Source organism: Ammodytes marinus, assembly GCF_949987685.1.
Source record: "Ammodytes marinus genome assembly, chromosome: 23".
Taxonomy (NCBI): domain Eukaryota; kingdom Metazoa; phylum Chordata; class Actinopteri; order Uranoscopiformes; family Ammodytidae; genus Ammodytes; species Ammodytes marinus.
The window spans coordinates 19,682,030-19,701,585 of NC_137227.1; the positions used below are offsets into that span (position 1 = coordinate 19,682,030).

General features: G+C 39.1%; 1 protein-coding gene across 5 annotated transcripts in view; it reads left to right on the forward strand.

The window, feature by feature from the left end:
- Positions 1 to 274: 274 nt before the first annotated feature.
- Positions 275 to 19,556, forward strand: part of LOC307269322 (uncharacterized protein) — a 33,311-nt gene continuing 14,029 nt past the window's right edge. For all 5 annotated transcript variants that reach the window (XM_080052263.1, XM_080052264.1, XM_080052265.1 and 2 more), the window contains exons 1-5: positions 275 to 742; positions 12,931 to 12,958; positions 17,314 to 17,354; positions 17,934 to 18,006; positions 19,392 to 19,527. In XM_080052263.1, coding sequence (XP_079908389.1) covers positions 649 to 742; positions 12,931 to 12,958; positions 17,314 to 17,354; positions 17,934 to 18,006; positions 19,392 to 19,527 — 372 coding nt within the window. In that variant the 5' untranslated portion in view covers positions 275 to 648. The remainder of the gene's footprint in view (positions 743 to 12,930; positions 12,959 to 17,313; positions 17,355 to 17,933; positions 18,007 to 19,391; positions 19,528 to 19,556) is intronic.

Below are 19,556 nucleotides of genomic sequence, written 5' to 3' on the forward strand. Positions count from 1 at the left end.
TTATTCTACTTTTCTTTATTCCAAAACATTTACAGATGTCATTCATTTTGGATAGAGGAAATGTATTGTTTGAACTTCCTGAAGAAAGCAACCAATGCAACGGATTTTTTCATGTACATTTAAATATTTATGAATATGAAAATGTTGCTCATCCACATGTCTATTGTTTTCAGTTAGTGACGTCACGTAGCCGGAGCGCTCGCGACATGAAGAAGGGGTTGGAAGTGCAGTGGGGGGGGGTATACAAACAGGGAAGCCCGGAGACAGTCTTCAACCGAAAAACGGACCGCACAACGACACTTATACCATGTTAAAATCATATTAACGGCAAGTTTTAAACCGTTTAAGTGCACCGGGGGACGATGTGTTTCTCCAAGCCGGGTTTTCGATGTCGTTTTCGGGCTGAGAAGTTGCCATAGAGTCGGTGTTGTGGTGGTGCTGGGGTGAACTTGTCCCTGCTGAGTAGTGGAAGTGGATAGTGGATGTTAGCGACGACTAAACAATTGGACGACGAGGAGTAACAATGTGTCTGTTTTAGTCGAGCCAGCGCCATTGTTAGGCTGCTCACTCGCTGCTTAAAAGGACTACAAATAGCCTACAAATAAAGTACACACGAAGTTAAAAGTTATTTAAAACTAAAGTGGGGAAATGGCCGAAGCACCGAGGACCGAAGAGGAGGAGGAAAACATGATGAGAGGCAGCCGGGAACAAGTGGTCCGCCGACAGCCCAACAGCTCCGGAGGTAAAACGACACAAAACAGACCAAAATATGCACATTTCTACTATTTTTACACGTTTTTTCAACTAATATACAATAGATATATCGATCCCAGTGGGGGAAATGAGTTGTCATGTGGCTGGATTGGGTTACACAGTGAATACAAACACTATAAACAAACTCAGAACTACAGATAATATGAGCAAGATATTCTAGTCGACATAAAGCTACTGTGTTGTATTTTAGGCCTTTGTGTAATAGCAGTAATTGTGATACGTTTAAAGGTATGTTATGATACTTTTAGACACTTTTTGACCCTCCATACTCCCAGTATTGAACTTATTTTACATGATTCCTTTGACATACATTAGAAAGATAGTCTAGGCGTCCTCAAAACTCTTTTCATAACCTTCATGTGTACGGAATTTGCAGTTATTTTGTGGCAATTGTGTTCAGTTTAAAGTATTTATGTTATGCTACTTTTGCTGCTACTTCCACAAATGTACAGGGGTAGTGTGATATACGTCTTATTTGCACGTTTCCTTTTACAGAATATCAGAAAGATATTCCGCACAAAATGAATTGGCAAGGCAAGTTTATTTCTATAGCACAATTCAGACACAAGGCCACTCAAAGTGCTTTACAGGGGCAAGATTAAAATACACAATACACATTAGAAAAGCGAATGAATAGAAATAGAACATTTAAATACAATACACTATATCCTTATGTTTTATTGCATCTGTGTTTTGTTGTGTTCCAAATGTATTTGTTGCTACTTTTCGTCACTATTTGATCATCTTATACTTGAATAGTTATCTTCCACTAATGTGATATTCGTAGTATTCCTGTAAAATCTCTCACGGGGCTGATACAGCTATTTGTTTCAAGTGCTGGCAGGACTTTGAACATTACCGGTAACTTACTGGTTTGGTTTCTAAAGCTAAGTAAGACAGTGTTACAAAAGCAATACAGCTGTGTAATAAATGTATGTAGAGACCGTACTAAAAGAATGTGGAAGAAAAATGTAAGAAATTTTAATGTAATTAGTTTTATTTTGGTTCTAAAAGTGCTCAAACTTGACATATTTAATCACTTAAAGCCAAGAAATCAGAGGCTACATGTTCTTAGATGTGAATATTTTTTGGTTTCCTTTTGCTATTATTGTTCTAAACTAAACAAAAAAGGGTTTTAAGACGAAGACGAAGCTGTTTGAAAATGTCAACTTGGTGTTTGAGAAGCTGTCACCGGCATTTTATGATTTTTATGGACCCAATTTTTATCAAGAGAATATTTGACAGATCAATCGATAACAAATTATCAGTTGCAGCTTCAGTGTTATGGACAGCAAGAATACCTTACATTTATTCATGTCATTCATCTTGTTTACTACTTAGCACACACACACACACACACACACACACACACACACACACACACACACACAAGTATTCTTAAATCAACTCCTAGGAGATTCAAAGTGTACGCTATGTCCTCCGCTCACTGTATATGTGAGTGGGTGTAGCCTCCTTGAACCCACAGCAATAAATACTTGCCGACACGTTGCCATGTGGGTCAAAGTTTACACATAGAGACTTTAAATTCAGACTCACTCACTCACTGACTCACTCACTGACTCACTGACTCACTGACTCACTCACTCACTCACTCACTCACTCACTCACTCACTCACTCACTCACTCACTCACTCACTCACTCACTCACTCACTCACTCACTCACTCACTCACTCACACACACACACAGAGACTCACACAAACATTCACATTTCACTGTAAACGGTGCCGGCCTGTGCCAAGACTTTAGAGACATTGGTTTAATGAAGGAGACTCCCGTCTTTGTCAAGTTATAATTTAACATGACTTGTGTGTGTGGGTTGGTTGTGTGTGTGTGTGTGTGTGTGTGTGTGTGTGTGTGTGTGTGTGTGTGGGGTGGGTGGGTGAGGGTGTGGTGACTGTTTTATGACAATAATATTTATGATTATTGTATTCACGAAGCCTTCCTTGCAAGATTGCAGTTTCTTAGCAGCAGAATCAACAACTGAAACATTTCTTGGGCTCTTCTTGGGATTTTTCGGAGCTCCTGCACCAGTGTCGGGGGGGGGGGGGGACACCAGTTTGTAAACGCTGCCATACTGGAGCTGATAGGCTTAATATAACTTTGTGTCAACTCGTTTTGCGATGGCTTGAATGTAACAGACATTAATTTATATGAAAAAGTTACGCGTTGTAACTTTAAACGTGGTGAAAAAACACTGATCTGGGAGCATGTGTTGCTCAGAGTCGTAAGGCAGCTGCTGTTGTGCAATGATGAATATAAATATAAATAATCATTTTACTCAAGAGGAATTCTGATTCATAAAAGCTGCACAAACAGATCTCAACATGCTGGAGATGTTATTAGAAATGATTTAGCCTTGGGATACAAACGTGTGTGTGTGTGTGTGTGTGTGTGTGTGTGTGTGTGTGTGTGTGTGTGTGTGTGTGTGTGTGTGTGTGTGTGTGTGTGTGTGTGTGTGTGTGTGTGTGTGTGTGTGTGTGTGTGTGTGTGTGTGTGTGTGTGTGTGTGCAGCATGTCCACCAGCAGTGTTAATACACAGCCTAGGCTCTGTAAACTGGCATGTTGCTACCTACAGTGGGCACCCTTTGTTTTCATACCCTTTGTTTATATACAAGTTTACAGAGAGAAAGTCACAGGGTTTGAGGACTGTGTGTGTGTGTGTGTGAGCGTGTGCGTGTGTGTTTGCAGTATCTGTGGTTCTGCTCTGTGTTTCGGATCCAGAGGGAATCTGTGATTAATTTCTCTGGAATCTGAAGTTTGTTGTTGCCACAGCGTTTTGTGTTCAGCCTCTCCCCTGGCTTTGTTAAATGTTACTGTTACTTGTTACCATCTTTCCGAGTCAAAGTTTCCATTTTAAAGCTATAGTGAGTAACTTTTCAGCTCCACAAAACTCTCTCTGTATTTCTCAGTATGGCAACGTTTACAAACTGGTGTCCCCCCCCCCTCTCCCCCCGACACTGGTGCAGGAGCTCAAGAAAAATCCTCAAGAAGAAGCGCCCAAGAAATTTTTCAGTTGTTGATTCTACTGCTGAGAAAAAAAAAACCTGGATGTACAGCAGAAGGTATAAAATCCATGCGCGATCACTGAAGGCTTTACCTCATGTAGATGCACCGACAGTGTTGTTGTAATTACTCAGAATTCCTCATGGGGGGCGACAGAAGTTACGCATTATAGCTTCAAGAAGAAGGACAAAGATGTGAACACCAGTGGACTATAATGCTATTTTTATATGGTTATTATTAATGCCTTACCTTTAGACTAATTTTATCCACTTTTATTAAATATATAAAATATTTTAAAAGCATTCTTCATGTTGGTCAAGCCTTCTGCAGCGTCGTTAAAGGAATACTTCACCCACATACGGAACCAGCGTTCTATCATTATAAAATCACTATTATAATATGATGAATGAGGTTTTTCTTCCCTCAGTCTTCCCTCAGTCTTCCCTTGGCCCAGTTTTCCTTTTAATCCTAACTCTACATTAACCATACATGTGTGACATCACACATTGGAAAATGTCGGGTTAGACAGTGAGACCATAAAACACTCTTTCTGCCTTTCCTCAGGCTAGAATGAACCGATTTCTAAAAAAAAATTGCACATTTATACTACATAGGATCTCAGAGTTCAGTACACCTTCATATTTCCACCAGTGAAGTAGGTCTTCAAGCTAAACATTCAATCAATCTCCAATCTATAACCTTTTGATTTGTAACCTGTGATCTCTACACTGAAAAAAATTTGGAGTGTGATTTACTTAAAAAAACCTCTGTAACAATTTGCACGCAGAAATTCCAAGTAAATTTAACTGAGGGAGCAAATTATATATAATATGATATTCTCAAGTTAAATCTACTTACCAATAATGATTAAGTTTAACGAAGAAATTCTTGTAAAGTTTACTAGCAAATTTCTGCTTTCATGAGTACATTTTACACAATCTCCTTCAGTAAAATTTACTCTTGGACTAGCACTGCATTTACTTACAAATTTCTGTAGAAAATACTACTTTTTTTCCCAAAGCTTTTAATTGGTTGGACCTAGTTCTTGTTTTAGCATTATTTAAGTAACATTTATTTAAGTAACATTTACTTGAAAAAAACCCTGTAACAGTTTTGCACACAGAAATTATTTGTAAGTTTTACTCAGGAAATGAAGTAAAGTTAAGTAACAGTAAGAAACACAAAACATGAAATTACTTTATAAAAAGCACTTTTATTTTCCAACACTATTGCAATAGGTAATTGCTTACAGTATTCCAACACATTGACTGGCATTAGCAGATACATTTAAAAATAAAAAAAAACAGTGTTGCCAGTTAGAATACAACAACTAAACTCTCTCTCTCTCTCTCTCTCTCTCTCGTCCCTATCCTTGAGTGAGTGAGTTTGAAGAAAGAACTGCCTAAAAGTATCACTTTAAAGTGCAATAACTGCAAGTACCATAAAGTGCAATAACTGAAAAAAAAATATGACTTAGGCAATTATGCTATGAGACTAACAATATGTCAGTTACCATAACAGAATATACAAACATGTAATCTTACAGACTGGGCTCAAATATTTGGAACAGGACATTTCTTTATCTAACTAGCTCCCAAGTATTTCCTCTGAACCACAACTTCAACAATGCAACTGGTTCGGGAACCGGCACAGATACAATCATCTCATGATAGAAGTTTGTTGTGCAAAGCCCGGACTTTGGAAGACATCTTCAGGATGTCAAGCTCAAGAAAGAGCTTCTGAAACACTTCGAATGTGTATTTCAACTTTGGTGGGTAACTCAAGTTCATTGCATAGATAAAACCCATGAGCAGAAGGCAAGCCTTTGCCACACTTTTACAATCATCAAGAACCTCTTTTCCCTCGATGATGATCAAGACATGGGCAGGGCTGTGGCCTTCCTGTGCAGTACTTCCATGGACGACAACAATCTTCAAGACATGATGAGCATGGTCATCTCTGATGGCTTCTTTGCTGACATCCTGTCAAAAACATATGAATCAGTGCTTGGAAGTCATTATACTAAAGATATTTTCTTTAAAGTTCCTGAATATGCAAGAGGTGATTTACTGGGTTGGCTTATTTGAGTGGCCATTTACTACTTATACAATAATGCAACAGAAATAAGACGCTCAGAGCAAGACATTGGTTAAATGCTGCGTATGTATGTACACAAGTACTGATTTTAATTAATTTAATTTTCACATAGATGGACACTTAACTTAAGTTATTATTTATTGAATTTATTTTCAGATCTTTCTCAGTTCAAGTTAACCCTACTTTGTGCCTTTCATCTATTGGTGTACATTGCGGTCCAGATGTAACAATCGGTTTTTTCTCAGAGATGATAAACTGGCATTATTTCAAAAACCCATAAGGTTGTTAAAAACTTTAGATATTTTCAGAATCCTCAAATACTCTTGAAGAAAAAATCATTTTGCTGTACTGTTTTGTTTGGACTTGAAACCCAGGTACAATTAGCAAACAGGTTAAAGACAATTTCACCAGACAATATTTTTTCAGTCTTTTTAGAATAGTCTTGAGGACTATGAAAACCATGTCAGACTACCAACACATATTTTTAAATATCCTTTTGGGTTTTTCAGACAACACAAGTTAATTATATTTCACAGAATATGTTATCTCTGTGACCCAAAGTAATGCTAATACACGGAGAGGCACAAACCTGGGCCAACCCCTAAGATGTGCTTAGCTCCAAGGACATAAACAGGTAAGTATACTGTATTCAGTGTTGAGGGAAAATGTGAGATTGGCTGTGATTCAACAAAAATAAATAAGAAAATGGGTAAAAATTTAAAAAATACATTGAAATAAATGAACATTTTTAAACATTTCAGATACAGCATTAGTCATGTATCTTAAGCACCAATTTAAGTTATTGAATTTAAAAGGTTTTTCCCCTTGGAGAAGAAACAAATTTAATATGGTCTGAATAATAATTTCACAAATGTTCAAAATGTACCTGATAGTCTTTGATGAGTTCCTCTGCAGACTCTCCAAGGAACTCCATCAAGCAGCGGATGGTGACATCTCTTCTGCCTTCAGCATGTTGCTGTTACACAGACAGAAGTGAATTTATTGCTGAGAATAAACATATTATCTTTGTTCAAATGAGCTGACGTGTCATCAGTTATCCTATGTATTTATTAGCTCAACATATGACGACAACAATTATATTTTTAAACTTTACCTGGCTGAGTGAATCCAGCATAGGCCTTGTTTTTGTGCCCGGGACCCCGCCCTTTGTCTGAAATATCTCCAGGAGTTTGGTTGAGTAACTGTCCAATTTTGACAAAAAAGTTCGCTCCAGGTGAAGAGTTGTGATCCTTCTGAACTCCTCTTTGATCTGAAACAATTACAAATAAAAAAAAACACAACATGATCATGACAACCCACCTTGCTTGAATAATAAAGTAGTCCTCCCAGTTTAATACAATACTACTAAGCAGCAACACAATCTATAGCCTTCAAAATGATGATCAATTTTAAGCAGTACTTCTGTTAAAAGATACTTAGTTGCTACATTATACAGTCCACCTTCCTAAAATGAATGTAGTGTAAAACCACTGTTTTTGCATGGTGAACTTCATAATCTTGCAAAGTGTATCTTACTTATATTCTTCCAGCCTGTACACACAACAATACAAGCATCAGGTAAAGAAACACAAGAACTGGATTTACCTGAGTTTCACAGAACAGCCCAGGCCATCTCTCCATGAGGTCTTGGACTGCAGGGCACTGCTGGACAACTTCCATTCTTCGATAGGAGAAAGACCTCTCCATTTTCTCACCAATGATCTTCTCACAGTTTTTCTTCTTTACTTCCTGCAACAAATCCACTCTCTCCTTCTCTAAAGAGTTCTGTGTCTCAACAAGTGGCAGTGGTGGCAAGTAATTAACTTCTGCCTTCTTTGGCTTTTTGATGTCTTTGGATGAACCCTCTTCAGAGATTCTTCTTTTCAGGGAGTTAACATCATCATAATTGCCCATTTTGTATTTGATCCTCTGTTGCCAACTATATAAGCCATTAAAAGACCCCGGGTCTTTGAGGCATGGGTACTTTTCAACCAAAGCTTCTACCACAGCTAAAACCTGGAGACCAGTTGGGCAGGGCTCCAGAGTGCGCCTAATTTGGGCGCACATGCGCCCAAAAATCTGTGGAGTGCGACCAGATATTTCCACTGGTCGCACCAGTGCACCTGAAATTGATCACGTCATATTAAATGTAATATTGGGTGTTGTGCTGCACGATTCATCTAATTGCGATGTGAGCAGAGTGCAATTACATAACCGCAAAATTGGCTGCTGCGATTGCGATTCAATGTAGGATAAATGTGCGCGCGTGTGTCTATACGTTCCAACTGCTGCTCTCGTCTTTTTGGTAGCGCCCCTCTGACAGTGTGTGTGTGTGTGTGTGTGTGTGTGTGTGTGTGTGTGTGTGTGTGTGTGTGTATCTGCGTATCTGCGCGCGCACCTACACGGCGTGCAAGACGGTTGCCGAGTCGACAGCAGAGTAAACAAACAAACATGGACGCCGACGCGCAGCAGCATCCACGCTGAACTGTGACGGAAAACAAAGGCATATAAAAGAGTTGCCTACCATGAACTGTCTTTGGGTTGAAAAAAAACTCCTTCAACTCAGTATCCGTCTACCTGTAGTCCAAAAAAATAAAAAAAATGCGCACAGCTGCTGCTGCAGACGGGCTCGGAGAGTCGGCACCGTGCGCATCAACAGTCATTCAAAGCAGCGGTAGTTATCATACAACCGGACGGTGTAGAAAGTCCTGTCAGTTAAAAATAGTTATCCAGTTTTTAAATCCATGTTAAAATCAGCAGGATATAGCATGTGATATAGAGCTAGTTAGCTTAAAAAAAAGTTGCTAACGGTGTCAAATGTGTTGTGTTCAGGTCACCTCGGTAATATAAAGGTAATATAAATTTTAGGCAAAGGTAAATAAAAGGTCATCATGGTGTGTTCAAATGTAACAAAAAAAAGAATTTTTGGTTTTTGGAGAGAAATTTTGATAATACAGTTTTGGTGAAAAACTTGTTTTTTCAGCAATATAAAATAGATAGTAGCCTAACTATGGAATTATGACCTGTTTAACATCCTATCTTGAGCTCTGATCATCTTATGGGCAATTAAAGCAATAATACCAGTTATCTTTCAACAAAATAATAGAAAAGTATGGATAGTGGTATCGATAAAGACCCGGATCGATAAGGAGACTCGATAATGCTTATAGAGACTATTGTCTTTGGAGGAATGCATTTATTTTAATGGGGAAGTATTTTTTTTTTTTATTACATTTTTTAACTATAATTTTTATTATTTTGAAAACAGTATAGGCCTAGTAGAAGCTTTATTTTTTATATTTTCACTGATTCTTAATATGTGCTTGTTTTAAATTGAGATCAGGTATCGAAGCTGTCAATATTCTCAAATCTTCCTTGAAAACCAAGAAAGTAGAATCATAATAGCCTACCATTTATTATATTGCGTCGCAAATCGCAATATTGGCCACTATAATCGCATTTCTCCAATTCATGCAGCACTAATTTGGTGCACCCAAAATATATGCTGGTGCACCTAGATGAAAAAGTTAGGCGCACCGGTGCACCCAATGAAAAAAGTTAGTCTGGAGCCCTGCAGTTGGGTATGCTGTATATGAAAATATGGTGTCTGCTAGCCTCTCGAGTATGCTACTCGTCACTTTTGGATTGTTCAACAGTGTGCCATCCTTTTCATAGGCTTGGTTTCCTACTTCCATCATAAGGTCTACATCATGAGGAAAGGCAGGTATTGGAAACGTTGCCGGCCATGGCTGAGACCATAAAGATTGTCCACTTTCATCCGAGGAGGACAGCAGGATTGTGTCCTGAGAATCAGAAGACTGGCCAGCGCTTGTATCAGAAGACTGTTCTGGAAGTAAGGATTCGACATGAGATACTTCCACAGGACTGAGAGTTAGGACATTTGGTTGAGTAAATACAAGCTTTAGTGTAGCCTTGTCTTGCACTTCTTCAATGGAGCGTAGAGTGAAAAACTGGCCTCCAAAATCCAAGTCTTGATACATCACATTAAACGCCCTGGTGATATGAAATGTCTCTTGAATAACATCATTAAGGTCCTGAAGGGAGTTTGGGATGCCTAAAGGTAGAACCAGTTTACGAATGTCATCATCATCCAAGATGATACGCAGCTTTGCCGGGGTACCCATCTCCACAGGAAGAAGCTGCAGTAATACAGAACAGAGGAATGAATCAACATGAAATAAAGCATACTGTCACCACCACTGTGTTGTGCCAGGAAAAATCCTGCATATGAAATTATTTACATTTAAGAGGCAGTATTTGTATTTTTTAACATCTTTCCAATTAGTATTTATTTTTTGGCACCTCTTTTACTTGCAATATATATTCCTCTTTTAAAAATACATGTGACTTATTTAAATATATTTCCCTTTAAAAACGTTTAAATGAACTGTATTGCCATTAGGCCTACTGTTTTAAATCAGCATGCAAGTTTCAACAAAGAACATTAAATAAATCAGACTGTATTTATATCACAATCATTTATGAGTGAATACCCTTATAACATACTGACTTCTAAGTCAAATGGGCCATCACTGCTTCACTAACAAACTGCATTTAATGTTACTGGAGTGATAGCAACTTAGCTTGGCTAGCTTCAATGTTAAACAATGCCTGATTTAGTTTAGCAGCTAGCTGCCTTTGCGATTAGGATTAGCTTCGTGGCTAACATCATTAACAATCTTTTAAACATTTTAAACCAATTACAATGATACAGCCTGTGCCACAGCGGTGTTAACACTCAATAACTCATACTAGTCTTAAGAGAAGTAACATTATCTGAACAAAGCAAGCATTGTGTTGTCAGTTTAACCAACAGGCTAATATCAGCAAGTCAAAATGGTGCCTCCATTCAATGCTAACTTTACCGGACCTCAAAACACAACGGGCCCTAGATGAAAGAGGCTCCTCGCGTTCGGTATCACACACTGTGGCACTGTTATCCCTGCAGCCCTGTTTACTTAAATGTCCATGCTGTTTACCTGTGCTATGTCTGTGTCCATGGACCTCTAAAAAGGACTCATGCAAGTCCAATAGTGTTTTGGCGCAAGTCCAAAACAGCCTGCGGACGCGGGAAGAGCCGTTAGCCGGTTAGCTGCTAAAATAGTAGAACAATGACTAAGCCGACAGACCATTAAAAAGTTAGTTAAGCATATAAGTTAACATACCCCAAGGCTCCACGACACGTCCATGAATTGTCTCATCAGATGAGCACCGAAACAATCCCCCAGTCGAAGTGTGTCGTCCAGAAGTCCTGTTAATGCCTAGTTCCTCTGAATTCAAAATGTACTGAACTCATCCACTGAGCATGCGCAAGATTGCAAGCTTACATACTAAATTTGTATACTATCTATGCCTATTATCTAAGTAAAGTTTACTTGCTTATGTCAGGCTGTACGGTCAATACAGTTGTTATGTTAATATTACTTGGAAGGATGGATAATATTTACATATACAAATGAGGATACATAATTACAAATAAAAATCAAGTAACACATTAAATAAAGGGTGACATTTTGAAGTAGAAGCACTGAAATCATATTTCCTTGTAAAATGTAATCAAATAATCAAGTAATAATTACAAGCCCAAAAAATCATTTTTTTCAGTGTACATGCGAAACAGGAAACCCAAACAATTACGTCATACGAGTTCTCAGGAACAGTTTTGCTGAGTTTTGCATTAACTGTGTGTGAACGCAGTCAGTTTGCCACAGGACAAAAACATCTGGAAGTGTTAAAAAGCTCCTGATGACTCCAGCAGAATCCAGCTGCAGCCAATCGTAGCATCACTTCCTGGTTGCTCTAAGCCAATCGGGAAGCAGAGCAGAGCAAAAGGGGACGGGCACTCCAAGTTTCTAGGATTTTTTTACAGACAGAGTGAGAGAGTTGGGGTGAAGAGAAGCAGGAGACAGGACAGAGGAAAAGGGATATTTTTAGTTTTGGGAAAAAGTCGGAAAGGAAGGAAAGAAGAAAAAGGGATTTTGTGGCAGATTTTTTGGGAGAATATTTTGCAACGACGTCAAGGTTTTAGTTTGTGTGGACACTGCAGGGAGCTGACCTGGTTATCAGAGGAAAGGAGGTAGGAAACGGGGAAAAAGCACACACGTCACCCACAGACACACACACACACACACACACACGTCACCTCACTCACTCACACACACACACTTGTACTTCTATCTTTGTGAGGACATTCACGCAAAACCCACCCCATCACACTAACCCTAACATAAACTTAATTCATACCTGAACCTTAAAGCCATAGTGTTAACCCTCAAACAGCCCTTTAAAGGAAGTGAGGACCAGGCAAAATGTCCTTACAAAGATTACTGCACAAGTGTAAACACACACACACACACACACACACTAAGGGAAAAACAGACATAACTCAGTACTGGTGTCCATGGCCAGGTCTCTCTTGATACTTGACACTTACCTGGTTGATTAAAGGCTATAACAATAGACTTCCTTATGGTCATCCGTTAATCAGTGTAAACTCTGTTGACTTCTCCCTTGGTTATTCTTTTGATGTACTGTCTTAAGGTGGTGCTATTTTCTGTCTCTGCTCCCCCATGAGTTGTTCTTCTTCTTCTTCTTTGGTGTATATTCCAATCAAACTGAAAACCCACCACGTACTGTGCGGTTGAGGTGAGGATAATTTGCATCATAAAAAAAACAGCGAGGGAAGAGAATCATGTGAATACATCAGCTACCTGCAAGTAACCCACAATGAATGGAGTATACTTGCATACACCTATGCATACTTTACTACTGTTTTGGATTTTCCTAATAACAATTTCCTTTTCTCTCTCTCTCTCTCTCTCTCTCTCTCTCTCTCTCTCTCTCTCTCTCTCTCTCTCTCTCTCTCTCTCTCTCTCTCTCTCTCTCTCTCTCTCTCTCTCTCTCTCTCTCTCTCTCTCTCTCTCTCTCTCTCTCTCTCTCTCTCTCTCTCTCTCTCTCTCTCTCTCTCTCTCTCTCTCTCTCTCTCTCTCTCTCTCTCTCTCTCTCCCTCCAGGCCGGCGTAAACCCGAGCATCGTCTCAGGTAAGATCAATCTCTCTTCTTCTGCATCTTTGTCCAAGGTTGAGTTAACTACAACCAGGAAGTGTTTTCAAGTCTTCAAAGTGTTCTATCTACCACATGTAGACACAACACTTTGGCCAACGATGCTATTGGAGCTAGTGGGGGCATTTATGTATTTTCAGCGTACTACAATTGATGTGCACGTATTGGGACATCCTACATCTTTTTTCTGGCATACTAAATAGTAAGAATGGGTATTGGGACGCAGCCGTAGACAGAACACTTTAGCTAAGGCTCTTTTGATGTTGATTCTAGGTGATTCGGAATGCTCTGGGTCTCCTTAATTCTAACCTGTAAAGATGACAGTAGATTGTCTCTTAATTAAATGAGTCAATCAGTGTTTTTAATGTGTTTTAAAACTGTCTCCCAGTGGATTTAAAATGACAGAAAGTACTTGTGCAGAGTTAAGGTGTTTTTCATAATGTCAGCCAATCTTTTCCTGCCACTACTTTGCCCCCTCTCTCCTTTGGTCTCTGGCTCTGACACACTCCTGAAAGTATTTCGGCTGTTGGCTGGTAGGCATGGCAACAGGCCGGCTAGAAGAGTCAAAGGGTTTGAGGACTGTGTGTGTGTGGGGGGGGGGGGGTGTGTGTGTGTGTGTGTGTGTGTGTGTGTGTGTGTGTGTGTGTGTGTGTGTGTGTGTGTGTGTGTGTGTGTGTGTGCGTGTGCGTGTGCGTGTGTGTGTGTGTGTGCGTGTGCGTGTGCGTGTGCGTGTGCGTGTGTGTGAGAGTGTGCGTGTAACAGAGCCTATAAGGTTGAGTTTACTTCACTTAAATTATGTTAACAACAACAGTGAGCAATCTAATTGTAAAAAGGTTGTAAAACAGTTGAAAGCCCCGACTATACCAATACACTGCAGAATGTAGATTTTAGTCTTCAGGAAAGGGGTGGAGAGAGTTGTGGAATAACCATAAAACCACTTTTTAAGGCTGTAATTTGGTGTAGTGTTAGAGTAAATATTCAAAGAAGAGCTTTGGTGTTTTGCAGACTACCTCATGTTACCTGTTGCCACGTTAGGCTTGTTGTATTGTTGGTTGGAAGATATTACAGATTATTTTACTATGTCCTGCAGCTGCTTCAAATTAAAAGTCCTTTTTACTGGAAAGCAGCAACAGGAGGTGCTGGGTTTACTCTAACAGCAAACTTTAGCTTAGCTCTTAGTTCCTCCAGGTATATTCTGTTGCTTTGGAAACTTTCATTAAAGGTGCGGTCAGTGATTCTGGAGAACGCTTGTTGTCAAACCGCTGACTTCACCTTTAACTGAGTAAGCTGAGAAACGATTACATCTGTAGAGAAGTTCTACTGCACACACACACACACTCAGTCACTCACTCACATACACACACTCAGTCAGTCAGTCAGTAAGTCACTCACTCACTCACTCACTCACTCACTCACTCACTCACTCACTCACTCACTCACTCACTCACTCACTCACTCACTCACTCACTCACTCACTCACTCACTCACTCACACACACACACACACACACACACACACACTAGAGTAAAGTATGAATGAAGTGTGCACAATCATCCTCTTAGTATTATCCATCTGGTCTTAGTCTATATGGCAGCTTTATAATTGTGGCTTATTCATTTTTAAACACCAGTTTATTTCTGCCTTTGAAGTTAAGATCTAAGATTCTTGTCATCAATCTCTTCCTGATTTGCTGAGCCATCACACACACACACACACACACACACACACACACACACACACACGCCCAACATGATGTAATGGGCTTAAGCCTTAAGGCAAAGGCTGCAAAGTTAGCACAGAAAAACTACATCAGCAAAACGTTCATGTGTTTAAAAAAATAGGCGCTCGCCAACTCTGACCACTAAGATACTTAACTAAATGCATCTTCTCCTTGTTTTAAGGAAGAAAATGTCTCATAAATCACACAATTAACAACATATGAACAAATCCTTCTGTAGTAACCTTCAGAATAGTGCTAAGAATGATTACGGAAAGTTTAGTTGATGTAAGTGCTTTAGAAGTTGAGATTGTTGATTCAGAGTATCGAGAGAAAAAACTAATGTTGAGATAATGGCCATTGAAAATGGTTGTATAGGAAAAAATAAACAACAATAAGGTGCTGTGGTCAAAAACTAGATCATTGCCAACTTCTGATCTCACGAAAAATACACATTACAGCTTTAAAAACGACCCAACAACACTTCTAAACGTCGAAAACAAAGTCTGTACTTTTTGTTTTGTCCAAATGTGTTTCACTGAACAGGGAGTGAATGGAAAAAAAGATTTGGATTAAGGAGGTTTTTTTTTTCCATAATCTTTTAAAGTAAATGAGTGAGTCATGAGAGAGTTTGGTTCTTGGGTTAGCAGCTCCGTGGCAGAAAGGGAAAGACAGACGGACTGAGACAAATACACACGAGGGACAATTTAAAATAAGACAGGGTTACAGAAAGAATTGAAGACTTCTGGGTGAGTCCTAAGTAACCTTCCTTTGAAAATTCTGTGTTCCAAATCTCATACTCTTTCTTTTGACTATTCTACATACTACATCTGATCATGAAATGTATCTAGTTAGGATGCAGTATAGGCTACAACTGGGACATACTTTTACTTGTTTATTTCATCCTAACATGGCTCCTTGAACTTGCCTCTTGCTTTTATATCCGTCTCATCGCTGGTTGTTTTCATAAGGAGGCTCAGTCCATGTGAACTAACTTTCACACACACTGGATTGTGGGTCAAAAAACTTAAAAAGGCTGCTGGTTTCAACACTAAAAATCCCTACTGGATGTAGTAGGACATCTGGGTAGTTTTAAGCATACTAAATCTGACCACATGTATTACGACATCCTAAATCTTTTTCTACCATACTAAATAGCCAGGGGAAGTTTGGGGATTGGAACGCAGGGTGAGAAGATATTTGGCTAAATTTGAACTCATCCTGGAATATATCTGTGAATCATTGTGACAGCTTCGGGTAGCTGTCAGGTGACTTCTGGGAATTTGATAAAAATATCCGATTCCGGGAAATTTCTCCCCAAAAAATGTGCTTCTGTCAGGACTTATTGTCCTATTGCACAGAGTGATCCCTTAGAAGTATTTTTGTCCCAGAGGTGACACACATTAATTATTTTATCAGATTGTTAAAAGGTCCGCTGCAATGTGGCGTTGACAGAGTCTGAAATTCCTGTTTTCAGTGCCAAATTTTTCTCAACTTTCTTTTTGATGACTGGACCAAAAAGTAATATTCTGATGTAACTGATAATGGCTTTCATTTGCTCTACACTTATCACTATATGTATCTACTGTGCAGATGCCTTTCCTCTGTGGCATTAAAGAATGTGTATCTATTTTATTACCAGGATGTGAACTAGAACCTCCTGGCCTAGTGTCCCATCTGCATTTGCAGGGTTTTTCCTGGTTCAGTATGGGCCTTTTGGGGGGGTGAGAACACAACAACTTTTTTGGGGGTCGGGACTGTAACAGTAAAGGTGCAAAGTTTGTGAATTTTAAGAGCGGTGTGGGGTTGAGAAAGGAGAGTTTCAATGATCGTTTTATTACTATTATTTTGTTGTCATGATCGAGGGAAGCAGTAATATAAATTGAAATGCAATGCATCCTCCAGCCCTACTAGAAGGAGGACTTGTATTGGGCTGAACTAGAAACACATTTGGAGAGGTTTTAAATAGCTAAATATATTCAACATTTTTGTCCTATTGGCTCTGGTTATTTTCCTTTTTGGGGGGGGGGGGGCATAAAACCGATTTGGGGGGCACCAAAAATTTCTCTATTCCTCCAACCACTTGTGTGTTCTACAAATGCCTTTTTTAACATGTCGATGATATGTATATTTTTCAATTTTTATTCTCACTATTTAAAACATTTAGTCGAGGTTTAGTGCTTCAGTTGCACATTTAGTTATTTGAGAGTGAAGCAGATCAGAGCACACAGAGAAACTTAAAGGCTCAAATAGATTTATAAAATTGCCAAGAGGGCAAGGAGGAGAAAAATAAGTGCATACTTTAAAAAGCTGTGGATTGGGTGGGACGAGCGGACCGGGCTATGTTTGTCACTGGGAAAGGTTTAATAATGTGACTCATGTTTCCCTCTCTCTCTTTCTCTCCCTCTCTCTCTCTTTCTCTTTCTCTTTCTCTCTCTGTCTCTCTCTTTCTCTCTCTATCTCTCTTTCTCTTTCTCTTTCTTTCTCTTTCTCTTTCTATCTCCGTCTCTCTCTACCTCTCTTTCTCTCTCTTTTTTTTCTCTCTTTCTGTCTCTCTATCCCCCCCTCTCCCTCTCCCTCTCTCTCTCTTTCTCTCTCCCTCTCTCTCTCTTTACAGCCAGGGACCACTATCATCCATCAGAGCTGCCATCAAGAGAAGTGAGTCCCCTCCATCAACCTCCATTATACTGTATCTATGTATTATCAACTTCTGGCTAAACACACATGTATCAAATCAGTTTTATTTGTATAGCCCAATATCACAAACATATATTTGCCTCAGTGGGCTTCACATTGCATACAATACAACAGACATTATAAAGTAAAATATAAAAGTGAAAATAGTGTGGATGCAGGACTTCAGATGCTGATGCTAAAATGGTAATGCATTTAACAGAGTTCTGTTTAAATCTGGAGTCTGTTTTGAATTTGGCCTGGGAAAGTGTGGATTTTTTATGAAGGGGAATAAGTGGATTTTGACCTTTTTGTGAGGTAATTAAATCCAGCACAGCAACAACTGCCAAGACTGGACTGTCAACACAATCCAATAATCACATCCACCCTTGTTTGTCCTCTAGAATCCCTATTATGTAACTTCTGCATGAGAAAATGTAATAAAACACAGGTCTCGCAATGTTAAACACGTCACATAATGTGCAAAAATGAGACTGTTTCAGACATATTTAAAAGTTCCTCATAGCTACTTTAACACTAATTGTTGTCCTGTCTGTCTATCAGCCTCCACCAGATCCACCTCTCTGTCTGAGTCGACCAACAGAGAGAGAGACAGAGACAGAGAACGGGACAGGAGGTAAGACAACACTATGCTGACGTCATGTACAAATATCCCTGTGTGCAGCAGTTACACACACACACACACACACACACACGTTTGTCTTTTCTTTACATTATAAATTACATTTCATTTAGCTGACGTTTTTATCCAAAGCCACTTCAATATGTTAATTCAACCATGAAGGTACAAACTCAGAATAACAAGAAGCACGCAAGTACATTAGCTTCAAACAAGCTGAACTACAGAGTGCTACATGTGAGTTACACACTAGTCAGACGATCTAGCATTTAGGGTTTAATGATTAAAAAAAACAGGTTAATAAATGTTTACGCTGGTTCAAATCCAAGTACGATTCAAAGTTTGAGAATGTGATAAACCGGTTAAGATTGTTTACTGTAAACACACCTAGTTCCTCACCTGCTGCTGACTACAACTGTTCTCTTTCCTAATGTGACAGCGTTTTAAATTTAAAATATCTCCCAAACAATCAAACTTGCCTCTGTCCCCTGTGATATTAACTTCCTGGATAAAGTTATCTTAGTTTGAAGGAATTTTGGAACAAGTTTGTAACTGTGTGTAGCTCCTTTCATATAAAGGTCACAGTAGTGTCTAGGGCACACAGAGAAGGCATTTGCATATGAAAATGAAAGCATGCAAAATATATAGAGGTTGATACATAAGGACTTGTAAATATTATGAATCCTTGTACAATTTAACTTGGTAGAAATCATTTTGTAAAAGAGGAATTGAAGAATTCTCGAAATAAGAAATAAGTATATTAAAAAAATTGTGTAGAAGTTGTCTCTCAGTATATTTCACTTTTCTTTTGATCGGTTGTTGCGGCCTATGGCTATATTTTTTTTATATTATGAATTTGATGAGTTATAAAGATCTCTGCAGTACAATCATAACTCCAGTTAATAATACCCACATTCAACTTTTTGTTCGTCGTTTTGAAAAAATCACTAAAATGCTGCATAAGTAAATAAAAGTTAAAGTTGTTTATCAAGTAAAATCACCAAAGAAATTCACTTCATATTAATTGATCTATTAATAATATACTGTACAATTAGGCCTATGCACCACTTTATCAGTCTTTCTGGGCTATTCTAAATAAACAAACTCTTAAGAATCATTCTAAGAACACATGCCCCCTCTAGCCATCACATGAATCTCAGCTGTTATGCTTTTGCACAAGGTCATGCGGTAAATTGTAAATGGTAAATGGTCTTGTCTTATATAGCGCTTTTTAGCCGATTTTCTCAGCCCCAAAGCGCTTTAGATTTCTTACCACATTCACCCATTCATACACACACTCATACACCGATGGCAGTATCATCATGTACATGGACATTTCTCTGTTTTTCACTGACTTCCTGTTATGTGGTCCTTGTTGCTAGGCGACCAGAGATCACCATCCTATCAGCTGAGCCTCTGGCCTCCACTTCCTGGTTTCCCGGGGCGACTGCCGGCCTCCCTCCTCCCCCTCCGCCCCCCGCTCAGATCTGGGGCCCAACCATCCCTCCGTCCATACAGGTTACTATCCGTGTGTTACTAATACCTCT